Source organism: Ictidomys tridecemlineatus, chromosome 3, assembly GCF_052094955.1.
Source record: "Ictidomys tridecemlineatus isolate mIctTri1 chromosome 3, mIctTri1.hap1, whole genome shotgun sequence".
Classification (NCBI taxonomy): domain Eukaryota; kingdom Metazoa; phylum Chordata; class Mammalia; order Rodentia; family Sciuridae; genus Ictidomys; species Ictidomys tridecemlineatus.
The window spans coordinates 126,851,512-126,879,280 of NC_135479.1; the positions used below are offsets into that span (position 1 = coordinate 126,851,512).

General features: G+C 41.1%; 2 protein-coding genes and 1 pseudogene across 12 annotated transcripts in view; 1 reads left to right on the forward strand and 2 right to left on the reverse strand.

The window, feature by feature from the left end:
* The window catches only part of Mcf2l2 (MCF.2 cell line derived transforming sequence-like 2), a 224,364-nt gene that overhangs the window by 53,203 nt on the left and 143,392 nt on the right, over positions 1–27,769 (reverse strand). The gene's annotated exons all lie outside the window — the stretch shown is intronic.
* LOC144376334 (GATA zinc finger domain-containing protein 1 pseudogene) lies at positions 2,368–5,484 on the reverse strand (annotated as a pseudogene).
* Positions 9,257–27,229, forward strand: B3gnt5 (UDP-GlcNAc:betaGal beta-1,3-N-acetylglucosaminyltransferase 5). 3 transcript variants are annotated; one of them, XM_021729797.3, is made up of 4 exons: positions 9,257–9,421; positions 13,089–13,195; positions 15,208–15,308; positions 23,534–27,229. In XM_021729797.3, exon 4 carries the CDS (start codon positions 23,853–23,855, stop codon positions 24,984–24,986), a length of 1,134 nt encoding a protein of 377 aa, XP_021585472.1. In that variant the 5' UTR covers positions 9,257–9,421; positions 13,089–13,195; positions 15,208–15,308; positions 23,534–23,852; the 3' UTR covers positions 24,987–27,229. The 3 variants fall into 3 exon arrangements, with proteins under 3 accessions (XP_021585472.1, XP_040126078.1, XP_077899867.1); XM_078043741.1 differs by lacking the exon at positions 9,257–9,421 and adding an exon at positions 10,128–10,199; XM_040270144.2 differs by lacking the exon at positions 15,208–15,308.

Here is a 27,769-nt window from a genome sequence, read left to right on the forward strand (position 1 = left end):
CGTATGGGGGGAACTGCTATTTTTCTAGAGTCCCTAAAACACAGGTGTTGTTTCAAGCTCCCCTCTGCCATCATACCTTCTATTCAACCTGTCATTTCACCCTTCATCATGACTCCTGGTGTCAGTTTGTTTTCCACCTTTGGTGTCATCACCATGAAGAAGGCTCTAAATTCCTCACCTTGAACACTTTGGTGCACTCTTAGGGGCTCGCCCTTGCCTCTGAGACACAGCCAACAACTTATTTTGCACATCACTGAGCTACACTCTTCCTAAAACTTTATTTTCATTGTGTCATTGTTTTTCCTTTTCAAGAATTTACATAGCTTTCAGTTGCCCATTACTGCCTAAGTAGTTCCTTCCAAGATTTTATGACTCTTCATCCATGTGATAAAAATATTTATTAAAGAGCTGGCTGTAAAGGTAAATCCAGACTCGCACATTCAGAATGAGAGCAGTGTCTAGGGGCTACAGGTGGAATCTGTAATTTTTGCAAGGACCCTTGCTAGAGGAATCTAACTGGACTTCCTATTCAAATGAGTAACACTGATATCACTAACTCCTTGGTTACCCCCATCTCTTTAGTTAGGCAGATGTTATCACTATTTGCCATTTCCCCTGCCCCACAAATTCTAATTATCCTTGAAATCCCCAACAGCTGCAGATGAAATCTGTAATACAATCTTGTTCTTGGGGGTATTTTATCCAACACCTATTGACTCCCTGCTATGACTCAGGCACAAAAACAGGCTCATGGGATAGAGAAATGCACCACAATCGTAGCTTGAGTAACCTCCAAGTCTAATGGAAGAGACAAGAAAATAAATGATTTCAATAAGGTAACAGGTGTACAGTGAAGGGCATCAAATGATTTGGGAAGACACAATTTTGAGCTGAGAGAAATTTTTAAGCAGAATTTTTGTTTTTTGTTTTTTTTTCTATTTTCTTTTTTTGCCATCGAACCCAGGGCCTTGCATATAGTAGACAAATATTCTACCACTGAAAAACATCCCTGGCCCTACTCAGAGTTTTGTTGTTGTTCTTTATTTGTTTGTTTTTTAAGTGAGGGAGTAAAGGAGAGGAAATATGTCCCAGGCTGAGAAGAACATCATACTGGCTGCAGCAGGGAGAAGAGGCACGAGTGTTGGCTGTATCAAGTACTGGCAAATTCTTTGGAGAGGCTAGGCCGACTCCCTAGTAGGTTCATAAAATGCTAAAATCAGATATAACTTTAAAGGTAATCCAATTTATCTTTTTCTTTTACAGATGGAAAAACAACCCAAACCAACCACAGAAATAGTCAAAAAGAATGGAGGCCAGAGCCATTAAGGTGACTTACCGAAGAAGATCTATGTCTTTGGCAAAGCAAGTGCTCTTTCCACTCCATTCTTGGCCTACATTTAAGTGCATCTAAAGACTATTTACCAATTATTAAATAAAACATAATTAGAATGAAACCTGCATGGTGTTATAAAAATATTGGATTTTGGAAAACTGAACTTTCAATTCTATTTATTCTTCTAACATACAGGATAAATGACTTCCTTTCTCAGGGTGTTAGTTTCTTTATGGGCCAAAGGACTGGATTAAATAATCTTGACGACCCCTCCTGGCTCTCACAGATCATTCTATAAGTGTATTATTATTTCTAATAAAAATCTTCGATGTGATCTTTGGTTTAATGGCCCTTGTTTCTCATTTCTCCCAAGAAATGAAGCAAAGGTCATGAGGCTTTCAATTCATTTACAATCTTCATTAACTAATAAATAGTTAATGTGTAACTGAGGTGTTAAATAGGGACTGCAGGGAGAAGGGGAAGGGAGGTGGGCTGCAGAGGTCTTGGAGAAGATGAAATCTGACTGCTTCATGTGAGCGGAGCTGGGCTTGGCCAGGAAGTTGGGAGAGGGTTAGAGGAAGGAGACACCACAGGGGCTGTTTCATGGAGACGGGATTTCAGTTTGGGATGATGAAAAAGTTCTGAAAGTGGGTTGCACAATACTGTTGACAAACTTAACACTCTGAAAGACACTTATAATAGTTTAAATGGTAAATTCATGTTTATTATACCACATTTAAAAAAAACTTTATGATTACTAAAATGTTATACAAATGCAAGGATTGTAAACTTCAATTAGAAGTAGAGGGATTGTGTTTATAATCAATTCATGCTTTAAAAAGTGCTGTATGCATAAAATTATTTCATCATTATTGATGATATTGAAAAGTATCCATACAGATAAAAATTATAATTACTAAAATGCTATACAAATGCAAAGATTTTATAATTATACAATTTTATAATTATAAAATCTTTGCATTTGTATAGCATTTTAGTAATTATAAAGTTTTAAAAAATTGTGGTATAATAAACATGAATTTACCATTTAAACTATTATAAATGTCTTTCAGAGTGTTAAGTTTATCAACAGTATTGTGCAACCCACTTTCAGAACATTTTCATCATCCCAAACTGAAATCTCGTCTCCATGAAACACAGCCTCCCCACGCTCCACCTCTCCCCAACCCTTGGCAACCAGTGTTCTGCCTTCTGTCTCCATATACTTTTCTACCCTGAGTTCCTCACAGAAGTGGAATAATACCATATTTGTTCTTTCATGTCTGGCTTATTTCACACAGCATTTAATTTTTGAGGTTCATCTGTGCTGTCACTGTATCAACTTCATTTCTCCTTTGTGGATGAATATCTTCTGTTGTATGCATATACCACATTTTATTTACCCATTCATCCTTTGACAGACATTCACATTGTTTCCACTTTTTGGCTATTGTGACCATTGTTACTATGGACATAGATGTGTAAGTATCTGTTAGAGTCCCTGATTTCTACTTTGGGTATATACCTAGAAGTGGGATTATTTAATCACAGGATAAGTCGATTTTTTAAACATTTATTTTCTAGTTATAGATGGACTCAATATCTTTATTTTATTTTTATGCAGTGCTGAGGATCGAACCCAGTGCCTCACCCATGCTAGGTGAGCACTCTACCACTGAGCCACAACCCCAGCCCCTATAATTCTATTTTTAACTATTCACAGAAAGGCCATTCTGTAGTCCATAGAAACTGCACCATTTTATATTGCCACTAACAGTGCACAACGGTTCCAATGGCTCCACATGTTTATCAAAACTTTCTTGTTCTTTTTTTTTTTAAAAAAAGCTAACCTGATTGGTAAGAAGTAAGGAGTTTCAAAAATCATGTTACTATGCACTTGAGTTATTAAATCCCTGACCAGGAGCTCCTCTGAGGCATATGTACTGTCTCATCTTTGTCCCCATAGCTTTATAAGCAGATAAAATGTCAATATATGTTAATTAACATCTTTGCCAACACTTATTTTTCTTAAAGAAGAAAAGCTAACTTGACTGGCATGAAGTAATGTTTTTTTAAAAATTGTGTTATTGTGTACTGGAGTTATTGAATCCCTGATCAGGAGCTCCTCTGGGGCAGATATACTGTTTCATCTTTGTCCCCATTGCCTTACAAACAGATAAAATTTCAATAAATGTTAATTGAATGGATGATTAATAGATTTATGGAAGAACATCAATTCTGTGAACAGGAAGAGGAACCAATTGTTAGTTTCATTTTACAGAAGAGGAAATTGGGACTCAAAGCATTTAATGAGTTGACTGAGGTCAAATTGCTGGTTAGGGGCTGCTAATAAGGTCAAGTTCAGTCCTTCTAAACTAGTGACAGAACATTGATGTGCCATGGGGAATTGAGTACCCTGGAGTAATACCCCCTTTTCTAACCCTGCCACATAGCTCCATAAGACACTGCTTATGTATAGCAAGAAAACAGGTTAGCAGGCTGGAGAAGAAGAGAGGCTCAGACATTGTCTATCTGTCCTTAGTATTGGAGGAGTATGACTCAAATCTACAGCGCAGTGTATAGGTATATCTGTGATCTAAAATATACCAAGGTATCCTGTGGGGATTTCTGGCCCAACAAGGAGATTCCTGGAATACTGCTGATAGGAAAACCGTTGTTATTTCAACTGGTAGAAAAGAGTAGTATTTACAGTAATAATCCTTTAAGGAGTATTCAAGAAACTCAATAATATTCAGTAAACCAAAGAAATAGTGAAACAATTACTAGGCTTCCACCTCATGAAAACAGAAGGATATCTATTACAAAAAAGAAAATTCCCACAGGGGAACTTGTCTATGAAATAGTCAAAGAGCAACAAAGGCTGAGAAGAGATAACACTGTTTTCTCTGCCCTGTTCTCCTTTCTGCATAAAACTCTTTATCTAAGTACCCTACTACTCTACTGGTTCCTTTCCTCTTTTCTCACAGAGTTCCCTCTCTTTCTAGGATTTCTTCACCTTAAATCTGCAGAGCCAATTAGGTGTTAATACTGGGTTTTACCACTATATCAGACCAACCAAGATGGATTCCTGGAATGTATATGGTTTCAGATTACACCAAGGACTTCAAAATTGGCTTTTCAGAAGTGCTGTTTAAGACAAATCTTAGCAAAGCAAAGCATTTCTAAATCTCAACTAATGGTCTACTTATGTTAAATAATACTCAATATAAATCCAAGGCAGAGTTGTAATTGCCTTTTGGAATTGGTTGGTTTGAGTGATCATATAGCAGGCAATGAGCATTTAGTAATGAATATCTATTCAAAAAAGAGAGGGAAGAGAATGTAATTCAGTGGTAGAATGTGTATGTGAGGCCCTGGTTTAATAAGACCCCTGATCTGAGCATAGCAGGGCTTTCCATCTTGTTCATCAATCACAGAAACAACATCATCAATTTGGTAATATACTCCCTTGTGGAAGATTGAGTCTGCAGTGATTATGGTGGAAATAGACTCAGGAGCTTTGATGGGATTTCTAAATTTTAAAATGTCGATTCCCTTTTCCTTTTTAGTAGAAACTTCCTTTTCAGCAGCAGGAGCAGATTTGTATTTAGTGTTTCTGAGCCACGCAGACCTTCTGTGAATTTCTTGCTTACTACGCCTGCCGCCTTGCCCCCATGGCTCTGCGGGGTGCAGCAGAGGTGCTGGCGAAGTTCGCCGCCCCAAAGCCCCGGCCACCACCCATCCCAGTCCTGCCGGCCGCCCCCAAGCCGGCGCCCTCGGCCCATGCAGTGGTGACAGAGGATCTCCCCCTGCGGGCCCTTCTTCCACTTGGAGGACGACGTGGTCTTGCAGCCGCTGCTGGTGGGCTTCAGGCTCAGCGGCACGGTGGCCGGCTCGAGCGGCTCCCCACCCCCTGGTGCAGACACGGGAATGGCAGCCGCCTTTCTCGACCGCCCACTGGTCAGCTCGCCACCCGGGCGACCTGAAGAAAGGCGAGGGCAGGGATGCCAGGATGTCGACGCAAGGACTGCCAAGGCCGCTGCCCCCTGCAGGCGCGGGGTAGGCTCTGCCCATCCGCGCCCAGCACCAGCCCAGGGTTGTCCATAGCGCCCCGGGGGCGGGCCCGCCAATTGCCTTTTAAAGTTTAAATGTTAATCAGACAGAATTCAAGAGTGTCCCTACAAAAATGTCACCTATTCACTCAAGTTGATGTGCCATCCTGCGTAGGATGGAGATGAGGTAGAGGGAGACTCCTGGGAACCTATGACCCTATGTGCCCTGAGAGTATGAAGTGTATGATCTACCAGTGGGAATAGGAGAAGAAAAGCTGAAAGGCCCACTGTCAGGAAATGGTACCAGGTCATTTGTCACAGGGGCTGCTTGAGCATTTGCAGCATGGAGGGGAAACGGAGCCAGTCTCACCCCTCCCCTGGATGAGTTATATCCTATCCACAGAACAGCTTTATTGGACCAAAGGAAGATCCCAGCAAGCAGGGCCTGATCCTCTAAGATGGTTCCTGACCCTGTAGGGCCCCACTGACTGCCAGCTGGCACAGGAGACGGACCCTCATGGGTTACCCGGAAGGAGAGGATCAGTTATAGGAGGCCCCCTTCCAGGGCAAGAGAAGAACCTGGAACAAAATGGATTCTTAGAATGGCCTGTGGTGAGGGCCTCTTTGTGCTGTCAGTTCTTGTCATTGCCAGTTCTGAGTGTACCCAGTACAGTCTCATCCAGCTGCTGAGGTCCTGGAATTGAGGGAGGATGGTGATGGTGCCAAACCACAGGCGCAGCAGGAGAGCCGCAGGAAAGGGGCTAGCATGCCTCCAGTGTCAGCCTTGGGGTCTTGGTGGCATCAAGGAGAAGGACACTGGGCCCATTGTACAACAGATGGAGCTTCTTGGAATGCAAGTTGAACATTCCGATGAACGTGGAAGCAGTCAGCAAAAATTTAGTTCAACCAGCAGTTATACGGTGTGCATTTGCTCTGTGCAAGGCATTGTGGGGGGGGGGGTTGGAGGAAACTGGAGATGAGCAGGATGTGGTCTCCACCCTCAAGGGGTCCGAGGACTCTCAAAATAGGAAAATAGATCCAGGCGTCATTTAGGAGTGACAAAATGCTATCAATTATTATTGACAAGTAAAAATACTGAGTCTGCTGGCCTTACGGGCATTCAAGTCCCATCCATTCACTGTTTCCCAAGCATGTATTTAGATATTCCAGTTTAGACATGCTAAACTAAAGACTGATGTGACATACCTAAGTGAAGACGTGCAAATGCGGAGCTTGGAATCTGGCTTCAAAATACAAATCAGGATTAAAGGCACAGAGAAGATCACCAAGTAACAAGTGTGGGGAGAAAAAGAACAGACAGGAAGGATGTGCATGAGTTGGAGGGGGCTGGTGGGTAGTAAAAGAGGCAGCCAAAGAGTTGAGGTGTTATTTTAAAGGGTGATGCTGTGTTAACAGAAATGGAATTCCCAGAGACGTGAAATGCATCCCATCCTTTCTGGGTGGTAGTATTTGCACAATGAAGCCTCCTCTTCCTTCTCTCCAGATGAGAGGAGCTTTCTGCAGCCTGTGGTGGGCATGAGGATGCTGACTGTGTATCCTGCCCTTAGGACAGCCCCAGTCACTGTGCACAGCACTCCATATGTTATCATTGGTACACACTCCTTACTCGCCCTGCTGTTAGGTGTTTCTCACTGTAAGGTACACATGAATTGGTCAACTTGCCTGAGATCCCAGGTAGGAAACTAAGCCAGGATCCCACCAACATGTCTCTAACAGGCCTGGCCTTGCAGGAACAGTGGCTAGTTTCAAAATACAAAGTCTGTGGTGTCTGAATTCACAGTACAGGGTCTATATAGGGTCTGACCTGGTAGAATCTAGACAGAGCCAATTAAACTGAACTAGTTGAGCCAGACACTAGTTTGACATAATTCACTTGTGTTAGGTGTGAAGTCAGCTATCAAACCTGCTCCCTCTTCAGGATTTCTTAAACACTGGCCTCTTGTCTGCTTCCACAGTTTCCTTGGTTCTCCTGTTCTCAGGACTTAGTATTAGCTCCACAACTGATGCTGCATGCCTTACTGCCCCACCTTCTGGTCCTCTCTCCTAAATCTGCTCTATCTGTCTCTTCTAACATGCAAATTTCTCTACCACCACAAGACTCACTTTTCTATTTACCATCTTGATGATAGTTTCTTTTTCTACTCCCTTCCATAGTTCTCTAGTGCTATGCAAAATGTATTCCTAAGGATGGCATTCAAAGTCATTTATAAACTGAATTCCAGGGTTCTCTACTCACAACCAGCTACTGTGGACAAGGAGAGCACCCTGACACTGTCCTCATTCTTCAGGCTGGCCAAGTCAGTGTCTTTATTGTCAGCATCATTGCTGTTATAGAATTTTATTTCCCACTCATCTCAAAAGTTTCATGTACTCTCTCACAATGAAAGTAACTGAGTTCTACACCATGAAATCCAACATTCTTGTCCCCTCTCTCTGAAGTGGGATTGGGAGCCAGTCTGTTCCAGGAAATTTTCCCAGATGGGCAAAGGGACCTCCCTTTCCTGTTCCCTTCTACATAGAAGGGAAGTATGTGTGTGTGGGGGTGGGGGGGGGGTTGGGGGCCAGCACACAAGAGTGGGCACTCTGGACCACTGTACCCCTTCCCTTACTCTTCCTTATGCTCTCTACCACCAAAAGACTGGCATCTTCTGGAATTATTTCCGGGTTTATTCTTGAAATCATTCATCTGTTTTGTCTAATTTTACAAACGATGATGTGAATATGTGATTTTTATGTGTTTATCTATTTTGGATACGTTCCTATTTCTAGTGGGTACAGTCTTATGTATTCCTGTATGTAGAGCATGCACATATGCTGATGGGTAGGCCTACTGTTCCAAATGACCCAAAAGGAATAGTCAAAATTGAAGATTTCATATGAATACAGCATACACATATGCTGATGTGTGGTGGTGGTGGGGCTATGTGGGATTACATTCAGGATTTTAGTAGGGAAGGAATGTGATTGGCCCTGTAGTAATAATGAATTGGCTTATTTCATGGGTTACTATCAGTGACTTCCTTGTGAATCACATTATGTGAATATTTTTGCCTGTGGTCTGATGTGTACATAGCACTATCATCTCTGAGGTGACAGTGGGTGCAGAGTCATGCCCTCTGAGAATGATACACAAAAAGAATTTCATTAAAATATGCTGAAAGCCTTTTTTTTTTTAAAAAGCAGTTACAAAATGTTCCCCAAATCTATTTTGCAATAACAAATATAATGTTGTATTTACCATTTACAGTTTTAAACTCTGGTTCAGTAAACTGTTTTGAACTCATCACCTCTGTTCCTTTTATAATAATAAACCTGAAACTTTTATTTTACTAAATTGGGGGTACTCTTATTTTTCAGCTATGTTCTGAAATATGTGTAACAAAAAAGAGCTCAAAACACGATCTGCATTGAATGGTAATGTTTTGTTCTATATGGAGAAGGATAAGGCTACATTTGGGGAAAAAGAAACCCAAGGCATAAAGGATTAATTTACTAGCGCTTTCCCCAAGTAGACGTCTACATTCTTCTGATAATGTCTAGTTTCGTGCATGGGGAAAACACTGAAAGAGAACATTCATGTGGACCCTGGCTTACATTCGGTCGTCTGAGTAAATGAGCCCAATTACCTGAAGAGGCGCGGAGGAATCATTTCCTGGAGCCTTCCTTTGCAGAAAGAACACTTTCGGGCGGGGCCCTTCACCTTCCCCAACAGACCAGGGTGGTGGCACTCGGTCAGGCGGGGTCGGGCTTAGGCAGTGACGCCTGTAGGTGCAGGCGACGCGCTGTGAGGGAGGCTCCCCCGCCCAGCCCCGAGCCCCCTGATTGGGCCCGCCCCACTCCGCCCGCTTCAGCCCCGCTCCCGGCGGGGAAGCTAGCTGAGCCATCGCTGGCTGCCTGACCCTGGTCAGAGATTTAAAGCCTGCAAGTTTTGTTCTTGAGACCAATGACTTTGCTCCGCCGTGAGGTGGAAAGCAGACCTCCGATTTGGACGTTTAGGGAGCTGGGCTTGCACTTGGTGAGTTTTTTTTGTTTTGTTTTCTTTTAAATTGCTTTTAAGATTAAACTTGAGTTTGAAAGTAAATCACCGGTGAAACGGCCGGTGGGGAGAGGGGGAGAGGGATTTATTTAAAAAAAAAAAATAGACTGCTGGAGTGCAGTGTTATTTGATGTAAATTAGTTTTCTTCCTTTGTTATTCAGGCCCGCAGAAGGTCCAGGCATAGTGGTGTGACTAGAAACCTCTTAACAAGTCTCGCCTGCCTTTAGAATTCTTGCTGGAAAACTAGAATAAGTTGATCCGACAACCGCAAGTCAAAACTTATCTGTTACGTTAAAGGAATGGGTCACGATCCTGGTGAATAGTGTACCGAGGCCAGTTGTTTCTTTGACATGGAATAAATATATATGCGATCAGCTGCACGATAAAAACCGTGCCCAGCAGCATTATTGCATCTTAACGTGATTCAAGGCCTCTCGGTGGGTTTGGAAATGTTGCCTTTCCTTTCTGATCACTAAATGGAGACGTTCTCGCACTGTTGGCGGGATAAGCCTCCCGTCCCTGGATGGGTTTTCTTTGTGCGGCGGAGCAGAGACGCTTGCTCCCTGGGTCCCGGGCAGGGCGGCGGGCGCGGGGGGCTACGAGCCGCCCAGCCTCCGCCCCGCCCCTGCCCGGCCGGCCGCGCAGCGGAGTCGCACCTCCTCGCCGGTGCAGCTCCCTATACAGCACAGCAGGCTCTCTGCCGGCTCTGGACAGGACGAGGTTTCCACAGGGCGGAAAGGGAATAGCGGCGTGGAGGTGAAGTCGCGTTCGTTCACATGGGTGGCTCCGGGACGTCGGGCTGGAATGTGCCCTCGGGCCTGGGATGCGCGGCGGGAGCCGAACCCGGGCTGGGAAGCACGGCCCAGCATCGGGAAACTGGGGAGGCCCTTCCGGAGTGGGCTCGGGCTGCCCGGCGTCCGAAGGCGCGGCGAGGAAGGAGGGCGCGATCTTTCCCCGAAGCGCCTTTGTTCTGTCCAGCCAGTCTGCGCGGGCGCCCGGCGGCCGGGACCCGGGGCCCAGCCACCTCCTCGGTGAGGCAGGTAGGCTGGGGTCCCCGGAGGTCCGGTGGGGCAGTTTCCCAGGACCCAGCGGGCTTTCCCTCCAGGAGGGGTCTCCGGCTAGGCGGCCGCGGTGTTGCGCTGCTGAGACCCGCCGGAGCGCGGGAGGTGCGAGGTGAAGAACGCCGCGCCCACAGCTTTGGTTTCCGGCGCCGGGTCCCAAACTTACCGCCACCCCCAGGGCGGAATTTGTACAGACAGCGTCGGGTTGGAAAAGGGGAAATTGGCAGACTTTCGGCCGGCTACAGGCTGGGGAAATGGAAACAGGGAAGTGGGCAGGCAAGGGAAACTGGGAAACTAGACCTCTTGCTGGAGAGGGGAAATCTTTGCTCCTCTTTCTATTGACAAATTTTATTTTGCGTCCTGACTTGACAAAGTGAGTAGATTTGCCCAGATACCGTGTAGGTGAAAAGTTAACAACTTTAAATTTGCATTTCACTACACTATTCGTTTATAGTGTTGGTTTTCATAGGTTTTGGATCACGTTAAAGAGACATCAGTGTTGTGTCCGCAAAGCATCTGGTGGGGGCATGTAGCTTATATTTAGAGTAATTTTCTAATGAAACTACAGTCATTAGAATTGGATTTGTTCCTCTGTGTCTTTATTTTGGGAAACCTTACCTGGTCCCTGTGGGGGGAAGGGAGATGGATGTGAGAAGCTGAAATTGACCCAGAAAAGGACGATTGAAGTTAGATGTCTTAAAGTAGTGGCGCAGACATGATCCCACCCGGAGCACTCCTAGGATGTTTAGTGATTAGCAGCAGATGTTTTTGACTTTCTTAAAAAAAAAAAAAAAAAAAAAACCTTTGGTAGATTTTATATCTTGTCACAAAGAAGAGGGGAAACCTGCACTTGGGAGCCCACTCTTTGCTTTTTAAAAAAGCAAGATAAAGTCAGTACCTTAAGGTTTCCATTATATACTTAAACTGTTGGGCCACTTGTTCTTACTCCCTACTCGTGACCCCACTCTCCAGAAGTTCACTGAGCCCCCTTTGAAGATAAGAGACCACCCTTTTCCAAGGGCCCACCTGAGCCTTAAGATGGGATGAGTGTTGTATTGGGAAGTTCATAAACCTAGAGAAGCTCTTCATAAGGAAGTGAGATGAAGGATGAATAGGTAGTATAGATGTTTATAATTGCTTTGCCCAAAAAGAAAACTCAGAAGATAGGGTTGAATTTTCAAATGAATTCCAGGTCCTATTGAGTAAATAATGTCACATTGTATTTCATTAAAATAGAACCATATTTTCTTTTTTTTAAAGACATACAAACAATGAAACTGTGGTAAAAGAAAGTAACTTTGCAATTCTCAAATATAGAACACCTTGAATAACTCATGGGTTTCAAAATGGGTCATCTTTTTTAAATGGGTCACTTTGGCCAGAATCATTGCACTTGGTGACTTTCAAATTTTAAAGGATTGAGTTCTTTTTGAGGCCTAATTGCATTAGAATTTGCATTTCATAACAGATTTGCTGGATAAATTCAGAAGTAACAAAATGTTCCCTTTTTTGGGGGGAGTTTTACATATGCTCAATGGAACAGATTTAAGCAAATTATTAAAAGAGATTTGCCTTTTGACATCAAATTTCTGCCAGCACAGATGTAGCCAGAACAGTGTGAATCTAGAATTACTTTCCTTACAGTATGCAGTATCTATTATGTATTAATTTATAGTGAGAGAGGATATAAGAATTTTCATATATAAAGATAAAAAACTTGATCAGGTGAGATGTGAACTTCAAATAAATAAAAGTGATTTTTTTTTTACATTTTGATGCCATGAATTCAGAGAATGGCTTTAATCTGTAACTTAATAAGATTTATCTTTTAAAATGAAGGCTTTAAAACTACAATCCAGTTTATAGAAGAGAATGTTCTACGAAGTCTGCAGGCAAGAAAACCCCCAAGAGCCAGGTGCAAAATTTTTGTAAAAGAACCTAAGGTCCACTTATGATTTCATATTTTATCTCTTTTCTTCTTGTTCCACAACTTTTTCTGTAACTTTCTGAGAATGGCCTAAGCGAAATAAGCTAAAAGGTTGACTCAAGTCAGATTTCCTTCTCCATAATTTACAGGGTCTTATAGTCTTATTATCTGTCATCTTCATTGATAGGTCTTTACAGTGCTTGTGGGAACCACAGTGTTCTTTCCTGTCAAGGATAATGAAAGAACATGTTTAGTCAGTTAGGATTGGTATTTCTGGTCTCATGGTAACAGTAGTCATGTGTTAAGTGGCTCTTAGCAATCAAATTAGTTTTTTTAAACTCCTATCTAATTAATATTTTTATAAGAAGCATATTAATAGTATATCTCAGATTTTTGAAAGATAAGTAACCCCTAAAAAATGTCAGCTATCTACCAATTAACCAACTGTGGTAGATACCTGGATAGTAATGGAATATCTGATGTGGACCATACTTTGTCAATAGGTTATCTCAAAAAGAATCCTCAGAAAGCAGTGCTACATGGTTTACAGTGAAGTCAAGTGCATGTGGATGGTAAATAGAAGAGGCAGAACATAAATCCACAGTTTTTTTTTCTCATTGTAAAACTCTTGGCTCTTCTCTATCTCACCTCCAACAGGTCCAGATTCCAGTTTGCAGTGGAACATTTATTGATTTTTGGTTGAAGATCTATACCTGTAACATCTCTGAAGTTTTCCCAGCATCCTTCCCCTGGCCTCCTACACAGTATGTGATAAGTTAATCTTTGTTGATTTAATTAACTGTAGCTTTTACTTTCATTTAGGGCTATGCAGTGCAAGGCCTGGAATCAGGCTGGTGCTTAATAACATGGTAGCTAACTTATTATAATCATTGTCCATCAGCTAAGATAGGAAAACTTATATACCTGCTATATCCCAGGTCACACCATCTTCTGCTTCTTGTCTTCTGTGTGTTAAATCCTTAATCCAAAGCTGTTTCTAGCTACAATGCCTAAATGAGACAAATGAACTGCCACTGAATAACAGGCATAAACGGTTACTGTCATCCTATTTCGGATCACTATTTTACCTACTAGTTTGACCTCAGCTCTTCTTTTTTTTCCCCCCACCTTTTCCCTTTACCCTAGCTTCTGACCAAACCAAGTTATTTGACATTTCCCACTGTAGCCACAACTTTTTCTCTGGAGTGCTTTCAAAAATGCCTACATTTCTCTTGGGATGTCTACTCCTGCTCCCTCCACCCTACCAGTAACTTCTGTCTGTTATTCCCTTTCCTTCTGAACTGTCACTTCTCCTTTCCTCCCTGAACCCATGCTTGAATTGCAGCCATTATTATAGGTCCTGTTTATTTGCCATCTCTCCCACACAGGGGTTCCCCATTTCCATCCTCTTCCCCTACTCATCTCAGCATTCTTTGTATAGTAACTGGGTTTCCAATATCAGATATCTGGATGAATTTTCCAGAGCCTCACCTCCTCCTGACTTAATGCAGCATTTTAAATTTACCTTGGTAATTTTTCTGGGGCAAAGCCATCCTAAAACACTGCTGGAGTGCTGATCTTTGTGTGTGAAGAGTCCTAGAGGGGTGGCACAGGTAGGATTTGGAGTGGTGGCATTTTTTGGCATATTTTATATCACCTCAAAGGGGATAGGCAGTCACTTGTTCTTATTGATAGGAGAACACACACACACTTATATGTTGTTGTTTCACTTTATTTTGTTTGGTACTGGGGATCGAACCCAGGGGGGCTTAACCACTAAGCCACATCCACAGCCCTTTTTAATTTTTTGGGGGGCTGGGATTGTGGCTCAGTGGTAGAGTACTTGCCTGGCATGTGTGAGGCACTGGGTTCTATTCTCAGCATCACATAAATAAATAAATAAAATAAAGCTATTGTGTCCATTTACAACTAAAATAAAGAAAGAAAGAAAGAAAGAAAGAAATAGAATTTATCTAGAGACAGTGTCTTACTGAGTTGCTCACAGCCTTGCTTAGTTGCTGAGGCTGGCTTTGAACTTTTGATCCTCCTGCCTCAGCCTCCTGAGCTGCTAGGATTATAGGCATGTGCTACCGTGCCCAGCAATATTTATTTTTGATTCATGCACTGGCTATAAGCCTTAAGCCGGATGCCTGGTTTACATCTATTATGTCATGTTCACTTTTTGCCTGTCATTTTATAAGCCAACTTTGAGTACAACTTCAAGTTTTTTCTGTTATTCATGAAAAAATTTTCATATAGCTTTTTAATAAAAGAATGATAGCTTTTCCAGGGCTAGTGTATGATTCCCTGTGTGTATGACTCCTTAGTTTACCCAGTACTGTTAATCAAATACTCGCATCAAACATTCTGATTTTTTTCTCCTTTATTTTTTTCTCTCCTCTCCTTTTGTCTTCCCCACCTCTCTTCCCTACTTCTGCCACTTTGGATCCTTCTCCTTAGATCCCTAGTTATCTTTAGAAAAAAGATTTTATGTACCCAGAGTACACAGACAGATGGGGTCAATTTTTACTTATTGTCTAGTGCAATTGGGACAAAGGAAAAGAAAAAAGAAGAAGGGAAAATTGAAAATTGAGCCCAAGGAAGGTTAGGAGAAGGTTATGTTCAAATAGAAAATGAATACAAGTGTTGGTGAAATGCAGGTGGGATCAAAACATAAATGACTCCAAGCTTAAGACAGAGACGGAAATTCCTTGGCTTGGTGGATCATGGCTCTAGTTCCTGCTCCACTCACTTCCTTGTCCTCCCATACTAATAGGAACTTCAGGAAGAGCTGTGCCGGGAAAGGCATGAACAGCTCAGGGACTGAACAGAACAATCATCTGCTCTGAGTTGCCACAGCGTCTGGAATTGATGGAGGTGAGATAGTTAACCCCAAATCTCAGTGCTTCACTTTCTTCTGCAAAATGGGGGAGATCATTTCTCCCTTATGGTTTGTTGTGAGGCTTATAGAGTAACAAAGGATGTGAAACAATCAGAACAGTGCCTGGTATGCAGTAAACATGCCCATGTTGGAAACTGTTGCTATAGTGGGTAAAGAAGTTTGTTTCTTAAGTAGGAAAGAAAACAAAACAAAACAGAAAACTGAAAGAATTGTATTTAAAAGAGCAAGCATTCTTGTCAAGGCAAACAACCATGTTGCAAGAATGTGTCCAGGGGGCAGGCTTACTACAGCAAATGTTTGACCTCCTTTGTATTTTTATCTTTTGTCTTTCAAATTTCACATAATCCAACTATCTACTGGGAGATTTTAGTGACTTAATAGAACTGCATTAAAATATAATACTACTCTAACCAGTTGTCAGAGTAAAGACTTAGGGCTTGATTTGCTTATTCTTTTGATATTTCTCTGTCATTATTTTCCCTACAACCAGGAAACAAATCTGTATCCATATTTAACTTATAAAGAAACATAGAACTTAGTTTATGTAGGTGAGAATCTTGTAATTGGATTCACATGGTAGTTTATAACCCACCTTCCCCTCTACCCTTCTATCCATGCTTGCTGAATTTGAACTTAAAGTTTTTGGACTAACACTGAATCAAGAACTAACTCTGTAAATATATTCTTAGTGGAAGGATAATAGCTCCAAATGGCTTCTACATTTTGCCTGTGGCTTAAGATAGTTTTAAGGTTAAAGTCACAGCCATAAAAATACCTGAAGACACTAGCTATGGGGTAAAGTTTTTCCTTTTTTATAGGACTTATGTTGGAAACACTCAAACTTTGCTTGAATTAAAGAATAATATAACTTCTGAAAGAATGTCTAATTTTTCACTCAGAATAGAAATTGTAAATTCAAATTTCACGTCGTTTCCTTTCTTCTTGAGCAAACAGAACAGGCAGTTACCATTGATTGGTATCTAGTTGTGCGGTCACAGAAAATTTTATTTTTCTTCTTTGAGTTAGGCCTGAGCAGGAACCCAAAATTGTCGCTTAGTTGGGACTTTAAGTCTTCGAGAAACTTAAATGATGGTATAAAGTATTAAGACTTGAAAGATCAAAAACCTTTGACTTACTGAAGGAGGCTTATTAGTGTATAGTTTATGAGTGTCACTTTTAAAAGCATCATTAATATTTGAATGGCTCATGGGGATAGTCTGAATACTAAGTTGATTTTAAAATGAAGGCAATCATTAATTTGGTCCTACTTTCTATGAGACCATTCAGGGACAGGTTTTTACTATGATATTTTATTTCTCTAACAAAGAAAAAACTAGAGCTAGGAGACAATGGTTAAATTACTTTTCTTCTTTAAACCCAGTAGCTTTTCCTTCAAATAATATTGTCTGCTTAAATAGAATTTCAGGGTTTATTTTTGTTTGGGGGAATATTTGAACTAAGAGAAGGCCATTTTATAGTGCGGCTTTGATTCCATCTTGATTGGTGTTTTCAAAACTTGCAGGTCACAGTCTATGAATGGTTCATGTAGCTACTTTAGGAAGCATAAGTGTAGCATTAAAAAATAAAAGAAAATGAATAGAAGTGTGCATTGCATATAATAAGCATTAGTACCATTTTATGATATAAGTATCAGAAATATATTCTGACCCACACACATCCATACACGTGAATGAAAATATGTCCATGAAGTCAGCCACACTTAGTACCCAGGGAGTTTCAGTGAGTAGGACAGGGATAAGGGTATCTTGTGAGACAGGGATGTTTAAGCACAGAAAGGGATCCTGTCTCTGTTTATAGTTTTGATATTTTGTTCATCATGAAATTTTCCCTTAATTTCAACTTTTAAAAAATATTTAAAATATTACATTGACTACCTTATTTTTAGTGCTCCCTTAAGTTTTGCATCCCAAGTATCTACCCTGCCTCCCCGCAGTCCATCTTCTGATCAGTATGTTTCATTGAGGGCATGGAGACTGTGGGCGAACCTGAGCAACTTGGTGGCATATGGGGAGGAGGAGGTGATGATTGGTGTCTTCTCCCTTCTCTAGGGAGCAAGCGGTGGAACAGTCAGAGTGAGGGGCCAGGCCTGGGTTGGTGAAGGGGCTGGGAGAGGAAGAAGGTAAGAGGGTGGTGACATAGCAGTGAAGGCTACCCACAGGCAGAGAGTGCCATTTGTGTGACCCTGCTTGCTGGTGTTAGGTTTCTCCAGCAGCCTGTAGGTGTTGTGGGAGTAGAGATGGGAGCGATGGCTACTGAGACAGGCAGAAGGACAGGAACCAGGAACTGAGGGCAAACATATCTTAGGATTCTGCATTTGAGGCAGGGGGTAGGGTGAGGAAGGAAGGTTAGGAGGTTGCTGCAGTGGGACTCCTTGAGAGTAAATTTCCTGGGATGTAAGAGCTCTGAGGAAATGCAGTTCTAAGTGAAGCCATGTAAATGACTTTCTTGCCAATGAGTTTTCTTGGGTATGTGAAGCAATCATGTGCTGTTGGCTTGGTGATATAATAGAATATAAATATCAGAAATATATTTTGACACACACACATCCATACACATGAAGGAAGACATGTCCATGGAAGTCAGCCACTAGCAACTGTTAGCATGGGATTTTAGAGTAGTATTACATTTTAATGTGGGAGGTTAATGTGACCAAATGATACCCATATCATAAATAAGGTTTCCACAGACTTGGGAGTATTATATGTCCACGAAATAAAATGAAAACACTAGCTTCCCTAAAGATTAGATGTTGTAAGTGTGTTCATAACAATGGCCAGAAATGCTCAAGAAGCACCATTGTTTCTAGTTAGCATCACTTAGCCCTCAGGTCTGAGATTCAGGATGGCTTCTCTTTATAGAAGGTGTCGTTCTTGACCTTAACTCAGTCCCACCTGGCAGCTGGGTCTGCCTTTAGCCCTCCTTGTTCCCAGTACAGTTCTAGTTGGTGCTCTAGAAGGACATTTCCTTCTCCACTTGGAGCTCCACATCGAGGACCTTCCTAGTGCTGCTTCCCATTCCAGCCATTTGTTAACTCCATCTTAATTTTCTGAGCTAGCCCTTTAAAGTAGCTCCTATTTTCCTTAACGCCTCCCTCTTTTTCTCCTTCCTCTGAGTTTATTTTTCTTCTAGATTTCTCTGCTCATCTCTCCCCGAGGCAGCTCACACATATGCATGATCAGCCATCTGCGTGCTAAGTGCCAACCTAGATTTCAGTCCTGTCTGGCTTGGATTACCTGCTGGTTGTTTGTACCTTGTTATTGCTCCATCACCTCAACCTCAACACAAGTCTAAGACCAAATGTAACTAACCTTTACCACTGCTAACTCAGAAAACCAGTTTTCCCATCCTTATTAGCAATACTTGAAATTGCATTTCACTCCTCCTCATCTTCCTTTCTTCCCCATCCCATGTCATTCATCAGATTCTGCTAGGCTTTTGTTTTCCTCAAAAGTGTCTTTACCTCTCATTGGTTTGGTTGTGGTTTGTCCCCCAGAGGTTCATGTGCTGTAGGCTTGGTCCTCAGTGTGGCAGTATTAAGAGGTGGCGGAGCACTAAAGTGGTAGGATCTAGTGCAAGGTGAGTAGGTCATTGGGTGTGCTGCCCTCTGAGAGATTGTGAGTTGGTTGTTATGAAAGCTGATTGTTGTAAGGTAAAATCATTCATGTTCTAGGACCCTTTTGTGTATAGCCATTTCCCTTCCCTTTTCTCTACACCTTGTGATACAATTAAAGGAGCCCTCATCAGAAGCTAAACAGATGGGGATGCTTGATCTTGGATTTTCGGCTTCCAAAACTGTGAGCTAAATAAACTTTTTTTCAGATCCAAGTATTTTGTTATAGCAACAGAAAATGGTTGAATACACCTTCCTTCCCTCCTCACTTTCACCACCCTGAACTCCATCAATTGGAGGCCCACTTGCCTGATCTTCAGGTACTGCTCTCTATCCTGCAATACCTCTCTGCCTTTAACCCCTTTTGCTCAAACTTAATAAGTATCAAAAAAGGGAATGATCATCACAAACACAAACAGAAACTTCTGTGACTTCCTTCTGCTCTCTCTACAATCTAAGACTTGATTTTCAAGGTTCTCCATAAGCAGGTACCTACCTCCCTGCTTTCAAATATATTCCCATTTCACAAATATTGCCCCAGGCAATTCTTTCCTTTCTCTCCTGAAACAAAGACTGCTCCTTGTCCTTCAGCCACCTCGATGTTGGGCCTCCTCAGGCTCTCCTGAAATCCTCTGACTAATCCTCCATTAGCGACTCCTCTGTTGTGTGCCTGGAGTTGGTATCACCTGAATGATCTCTGCCATGCTGTTTGCACCTTACCAGTGTTGGCCATGGGAACCAAGTTTTATGTGGAGATAGTGAGTCTTATCTCACATTGATTATAAATGCTTTGAGATTGGAAACCATAAAATACTACTTTATGATCTTTTACCATGCTTGACTCACATAGCAAATACTCACATCCTTGTACGATTAATTCAAACATCAAAAGTTGAGGTTAACTTGAATTTAAAATACAGATCTCACCATCTTGATTAAAACTTTGAAATTTCTAGCAAGTTTTGCATAACTTTCCAGGATCACAAAAGCAGACCCCACAGGAAATGAGTTGACAGCTGGTATGAAGGAGAGAAATCTCAAGGGTTATTTTAGGGAAGTGAATAGCCTCTAGCACACTAACCCTAGTTTTTTCCAGAGAAGTTTAAAGAACTCTTGTGAAGAAATACATTGTTGAGTAACTGAGGGACTTGTCTCCCAGGTTGTGAAGTATTTGAGTTGGGTTTGTCACCTTTTCTGATATCCCTCTTCTATTCTTTACTTTTTTGACTACTTGTATTACAAAAGGTTAGAAGTTCCATTCTCCCATTCCAAATAGAAGAAAACCAAGTTATATTCTGAATATCTGCATATTTCCTCTCAGCAATTCTTTGCCCTCTTCTCTATAGTGCTCTGTGTCATATTTTTTAGTAGACCCTGGAGTCATCTATAATTTTTACTTCCCTTCAGTAACATTACATTGATATTCACCTCTGATGTGCAAATGAAATTACCAAATGCAATAAGGTGAAGCCAGAGGTTACACAATAAATCTGGTCCCAAACAGAGGTGACCCTTGAGTTTCCAGTCTGTTGATTGGCCACTGAGCTGTGCTACAAACATACAAAGGAAGCTGCATCCACAGCAGAATATTCTGGGTGGTTGCTGAGCTTTGCATTTGTTATTGCTTTATGTCCTGTAAGGCCCAGTGTTTTCTTCCACCACATCAGCTAGCTCGATTGGGCTTCCCCAGTTCCCTCCCTGCACCCTGAATGTGAGGGTACAGTATGTGATTTCAAGCAGTGTTAGGATGCTCTGAGAAACCAGAAGAGTGAGTGCAAGCTATTTTTTGTTGTCAGAGCGAGGCTGTGTAATATAAATGAGTAGTTTACCTTCCCTAAATCTTCCCCCTACTATACCCATATTATTCAGTTGTAATGTGTGTAAATAATGGCTAAGCAGTTGAAGTGGCTGAGTGGGAGAAATCTCATTTTGGAATTTCACTTGCTGTACTGAACTAAATAAGGAATGTGGGTTGTTGGCTTTGTGACAAGTTCTCGGTCATTTTTCAGAAATATTTGGACTCACTGAGGCCTATTTAGAATCACTGGAAAAATAGGGGGGATAGAATGAACATTATGGGTGAGCTGCCAGCTTATAGTAGCAGCAGCAGCAGCAGCAGCAGCAGCAGCGTACCAGCCTGCTGAGTCACAGCCCTGGTTCCTGAGGGGTTCTAGCGCCCTTGTGAGTCAGGTGTGTCTGTATGCTGGGAAGTGGGGTCGCAGGCTGTTAAGTCTAATAAGAAGTGCAGGCTTGTAAATAGTGGTGAACATGTACAGAACAAGCTCAGAGATGGGAAGTTGGTTTTGCATGCATTCTGTTGGATTTCAAAGGTTATGTCCACCTCATTAAGCCTTTGCCACAAGCCTTTGGGGTAGGGACTGCAGATTGGTTTCAATTGACAGTTTTCTTTGAATTCTTAAACACTGATGCTGTCTTAGACCCTGCCATCAAGAATTCTCTGTTACCTTGCTTTAAACCTTCAGGTCCTTCAAGATGTATTGTAGAGGTAGAAGGACCTTCTTTTTGGCCTCCAGAGGGTAGTCTTTGAGTGAGAGCAGTGGAAAAAGATTGAGAGGAACTGGCAGCTGAATCAAAGTGTATTTTGCAGTTTTGGTACATGCCGCCATCAGGAACTGATGCTTCCTGCTGTCTCTTTCACCCTCCTCTAGAATATCGGATCCAGACAGTGAGCCTATCCAAGGGGAATGCTGTTCTTATCAAGCTGTTCCTTAGAACAGGGTTTCTGCCTTTCTGATAGTCAAGTGCATACTAACGCATTTGACATCACATCCCTGGATTATGCACACAAAGACCTCAGTTTTACTACATGAGTCCACACTGTTGTTCTGGTTTTTCTTTTTTTTAAATGCTGGTTGTGGCTCCCTAGGTAGTGCTTGCAGGTGTAAAATCCATGCCATAGAGGATAAAGTGCTACCTATGCTGATTAGCTCTGGACAAAGTCTCAGTTGGGCTTGCTCTAATCTCCTGTCCTTTTTGAAACTTCTGCATGCCCAGCCTTTGCAGTTATCAGCCTGAAGAGGAGTGATCATGGGGGATGGGAAATATATCAGAATCTAAAAGCCCAGTGGTCTGGATGGAGATACCATAGCCAGAACTGATTCCATTTGGCAGAGTGCTCAGTATGTGCAATTACTTTTACATTCAAGGCCAAGGGTAGGGGTGGGGGATGTGTGGAAAGGTCTCAGGGCACAAAGCATAGCCTTCATCCTGGGACTTGTGATGTGGATTCACGATGACCTCACCTGCATTGCCTTTTCCCTTCCAATCCTGGCCAAAGCCCAGGAGACAGATGTGTCACCATGATTGAGAAAGTTGACTTTTCTAGGCAAGGAAGTATTTATTTGTGGCAAGCAGTGGGGACAGAATTCTTGAGGAAGGAGGGTGCTGTTTCCTAGTAGTGGAAGAAAAGGGCAGTATGGCATGGACCTCATCTGAGGTGGCTCCTAGCTAGTCTTGACTCTGAGTTTTCCTGAGTAATCAGCACTTTGACACTCCAGCATGATTCTTGGCACCCATATTTGGTAAATGCCTACTGGATGCTGAGGGTAGAAGGTCTACACCATGGTGCTTGAAAAACCAAAACACAGTAGGTCAGAAGGTGCTCTCTAGAACATCTTTGAATGAGTGGGGGGCCCAATTAAGGCTTCTGGAGACAAATACCTATAGGACTTGGGGTGAGCATACTTCATACTTGCAGGGAGGTGAGGCGTGCCAGGTCCCAGCACTGCCAGTGCAAAGGGCAGAGTATATGCAAATGCCAGGTGGCTGAGGTTTCAGCCAGTGGTTTGCTGTGTGACAGAATAGCTGGGAAGGCAGAGCCTGAAGGGTCCTGGGTGCCCTGCAAAGCCATGACTTAAACTGAATCTTATACGTCATGGGCAGACTCTGAAGGGGTTTGAAGAGCTCAGCTGATCTCATGGTTAAGTCTGAGTTTTGGAAAAGAGAACATTTGAACTATGATTTTATAAAGCAAATCTTGACTCTTTGTTTTTGAACCTTGATTTATAAAAAACAAATAAAAAAAAAAACAACTCTTACTCCTGCCTTTTCTGGATCAAGTGTTAATAGATCTTTGTTGCTATGTACTTTATTTTCATCTGTGTAACTACTTTCATTGTGATTATATTCAAGTTAGTATTTTCACAGATATACTCGTTGAACTTTAGTATATATGTTGGTCACCATTTTGGAGGTGCTTTTTTTTTTTTTTCCCTGAGGGTTGTGGGTATGTGGCTCAGTGTAGAGTACTTGCCTAGCAGGCACAAAGCCCTGTGTTTCATCCCCGCCACTGCCCAAAATACAAAGCAAAAACAGTGAGAAGAGGAAAGGAATGTCTATATTTTTAATGGGAAGATAGGATCAATCAGTTTTTCTGCTTTTTTTTTTCTTTATATTCCTCTAAAAAAATAAACAGCTGTGTGCCTCTGCTAAATACTAACTGCTTTGTGAGTCAGGTTACATTTGGTTTTAAGGAATTACCAGTAGCATGTCTATTTTTATACTCAGTAACCCATTCACTTGTTATTCTTTTGTCTTTTTGATTCTTAGGTCAAAGTTCATGTTCACTGAAAGAAGTATATGAGCTAGCTGTTCATTAGGCCACCCACCAGACTTAATGAAGGATGCCAACGTGGAAGAATTTTGATGTTACAGTGTCCTCACTCGATAGTGTATTTCATTCTTTTGCAATCCTAGAAAAAATGGTATTATTTCACACTATTGTGTGAAAGAGAAGATCCTTTTCTATTTTTAATGACTAACATGTATTAAGATGGACATTAATTCAACAAGATACCAAGTTCTATGGTGTCAAAGCAGCAAGCACCCATTTGAAACTGATCCCAAATAAAAACAGATCTGAGTGGACATGAGAATGTTTGTTAGTGGCAGAAGAGTAAAAAAATGTCAGTTTATTCAGTTATTTGCCACTTGTTTTATACTAAGCCTCATGTTTTTTTGGGGACACATTGATAATCACATCATGAGCCATATGAAGTCCTACTCTTACAGATACCTCATAAATAGTTATGACTTTGTGAATGATACCCTGTCTCTTAAGCACAGCTCAGAGGGGGCTCGCTACCCATACCTGATTAACCACAAGGAGAAATGTCAAGCTCAAGAGGTCCTCCTCTTGCTGTTTATAAAGACCGCTCCTGAGAACTACTATCGCCGATCTGCGATTAGAAGAACGTGGGGCAGTGAGGAGTATGTTCAGTCTCAACTCAATGCCAACATCAAAACTCTGTTTGCCTTAGGAACTCCTAATCCCCTGAAGGGAGAAGAACTACAAAAAAAACTGGTTTGGGAAGATCAAATATACAATGATATCATTCAGCAAGACTTTGTTGATTCTTTCTACAACCTTACTCTTAAATTGCTTTTGCAGTTCAGTTGGGCAAATACCTTTTGTCCACATGCGAAATTCCTGATGACTGCTGATGATGACATATTTATTCACATGCCAAATCTTATTGAATACCTTCAAAGTTTAGAACAAATTGGTGTCCAAGACTTTTGGATTGGCCGTGTTCATCGTGGAGCCCCTCCCATTAGAGATAAAAGCAGCAAATACTATGTCTCCTATGACATGTACCAGTGGCCGGCTTACCCTGACTATACTGCTGGTGCTGCCTACATCATCTCTGGTGATGTGGCCGCCAAGGTCTATGAGGCATCTCAGACTCTGAACTCCAGTCTCTACATAGACGATGTGTTCATGGGCCTCTGTGCCAATAAAATGGGGATAGTACCACAATACCATGTGTTTTTTTCTGGGGAAGGGAAAGCTCCTTATCATCCCTGCATCTATGAGAAAATGATGACATCTCATGGACACGTACAAGATCTTCAAGACCTTTGGAAGGATGCTACAGATCCTAGAGTAAAAACTGCTTCAAAAGGGTTTTTTGGTCAATTATACTGCAGGCTAATTAAGATTCTTCTCCTTTGCAAATTGACCTATACAGACACGTATCCTTGTAGGGCTGCTTTTCTCTAATAGCACTTGAATGTTTTTACTGTCACTGAGCCAAACCTGGATGGAAAACCCATTAAATGTTTGTCTGAATGCAGAGTAAATGAATATGAAAGTCAAAGAAATATTTTGAAAGCCCAGTCTATCAGAATGTTTCTTTGATTATAGAAGCCATTCAATATCACTTATCTGCTTCATAGCCTAAATTCATTTCAAGGAGTTCATATTTACAAAAGGGTTATATCATGAATAGAAACAAAACGAATGAGAAATTCACCTTCTCATTTAATGCCACATGTATATTGGAGGTGTGAATTGTGAACCTTGGTATTAGAATAACAACTTTTTAGAGACATCAATATATTGTTAGATCGGGTATTCTAGTTTATTTCTGTTCCCTGCTCCACCACTTGGCAGAGGCAGTGGGGCAGGGAAGGGTTGGAATGGGAGAAAGTACATGAATCTGGCAAAGAGTCTCTTGTTCTTAAAAGGTGTAGGATGATGTCTACTGTTTCATTAAAAACAGCTGAATCACCTAATGGTAATATCCATATAGCTATTTGCCTAGATATCGTTGGCATCATTTTAAATATCTTTTTCTCAAAGTTTAATGTGAACTTTGAGAATCAAAATCATTGGCTCTGCCCTAACTGGTACTTCATTTCTTTTTCCTTTCCCCCTAATATTAGAGAATGGCACAAAACATGGGCATTCTCATGTTTGATTATAGGGTGCTAATTTAGGGAGAAATGATCGTCAGTTCCAATAGGCTGATTTAATGAATTTTCAAACTGGTTTTTAAGTATTCAACATTGTTTAGGGTAGTTATTTAAGTGTTTTTTTGCATAGGTGAATATATTACTGGAGGAGACTTCAAAAAGAAAAATAGGGCTGGGGTGGAGCTCAGTAGAAGAGCTCTTGTAGCTTGCGTGTAGCCCTGGGTTTGATCCCCAGCACTGCAAAACAAAAAGCCTCCTTTCTCTCCGATTTATAAAATAAATCTTAGTTTGTAAATCCTTGTACTGATTTTTAAATATAACCCACCTCTTCCCAGCAAGGTCTCAGAAACCACATTATTTTGTTCCAAGTTCAATTTTAAATTGAGAGTATTAAATGTCAAATTAAAGCTTTCGTTATCTACAATAATCTATTTGATCAAATAACTATTAGACATGAGCTTTATTTTTAAAATATTTTAAACTTGAAAGCAGAGTAAAAGTGATAATAGAGAGTTGCCAGATTAGATTGAAAGTGTTTGTAAAGCTCCAGGTTCCTTTGTGATCAGAGATGTGGTAAAGTAAGTTACATATATTTTACAAAGCAGGATAAAATTGTGGCCATGAAGCAAACAACCTCCCCTCGCTACAGAATTAGGTTATGTGCATTACCAGGGAGATTATATGAAGGCTAAAATAGTGATTTCAGCAAAAATAGTTAAACTGATTATAAAACCTTTAGCTGCAGAGAAACCTGATGGGGACAACTCAGATGTCTCATGGGATAAGATGATTTCTGAAACATGCAAAACAAAACTAAAAGATTTCTCAGTATAGACAACTGGATGATGATATTTATAATTTGTAGCAGGTAGATTTTTAATGTTTACAGGAATTTTTTGTTAATTTTTTTCTCATATTTTGAAAATTTGAGGCTTGTTTACATTGCTTAGGTAATTACACTAGTGTCAAACATTGTAGGTTGTAGTCACTGTATTTAGAATAGACTCAGAATCTTAGATCATTACAGTTTCAAATTTCTGACCAATTTTAAAAATGGTAGAGAACAAAAGCACATTTTGACAAAGCAAGTTTATGAGTAACTTTTATTAGTTGATTCTTTAATGACTGTTTGCCTTTGGGCCATATATACCCTGTGTGTCTTTCTATTCTAGGAACTATTAAAATTTGCCATTGGTTGAAAACCTCAGCATCTCTCTGGCCATCGAAGTGATCTTGTTTACAGCAACACTTTTGTGAAACGGTTATTTATTTGTTGAAAGAGCTCTCTGGAACTGTGTTTATCTTTCTTTCTTTCTTTCTTTTTGCTTAGAATAGAATGGAACAGGTTTAAATTTTAAGGAAATATGAAGGTACTTTCTTTGTTTTAGAAGAAGGAAGCTGCCTGATGATTCCTTCATCAGACTTCAAGTACTGAGGAGAATATTCGTAAATAGAAGTGTTTTAACCTTTTAAAAAGGAAGGGAAAACAAAAACAAAAACAAAAACTTCATGGTGCTCCAATGCAGGGTTTTTTTTTTTTTTTTTTTTTTTTAAATGTCAACAAAGGGAAAATAAACTATTAGTGTGGATGGTCACTTGAGTAAAAGATGTTTGTACACAGTGTTACTGTTAAAAACTTTTTACCTCTTACTGGTTTGCATCTTTTTTCCATATTATTAATTTTATACCAAAATGTTAATATTTATGAGTTTTGCTCTTGTACAGCAAAATAATTAGTGGGTTAAAAAAAAACCTAAGATATCCAATAAACAACTTAAAAATTGTCAGCAGGTGTGTGTTTAGACTCTGGTGTGGACACCATTTGTTTACATGATCAGCTCCTGTTTCATGGCAGAGAGGCATGATTGTGCCATCATAGTCCTCTTCCCATTCAGGCTTGCTGTTGTACCCAGGAGTCCTCTGGTTTATGGAACCACCTAGCATGGCTTCGTTAAAGGACAGGATGCAATGTCTAGGTAGGGGAATGTGCTTTTCTAATAATTTTTTCAGGAAGGGATCACATAATAACCTGCAGCCATAGTGCCTTAAAAACCATTTGAAAAGGTTATATTTTCCTTTTATGTGATA

Bases quoted from the DNA above. Each gene is read 5' to 3' on its own strand.
- B3gnt5 (XM_021729797.3), top strand. From the start codon at position 23,853: ATGAGAATGTTTGTTAGTGGCAGAAGAGTAAAAAAATGTCAGTTTATT.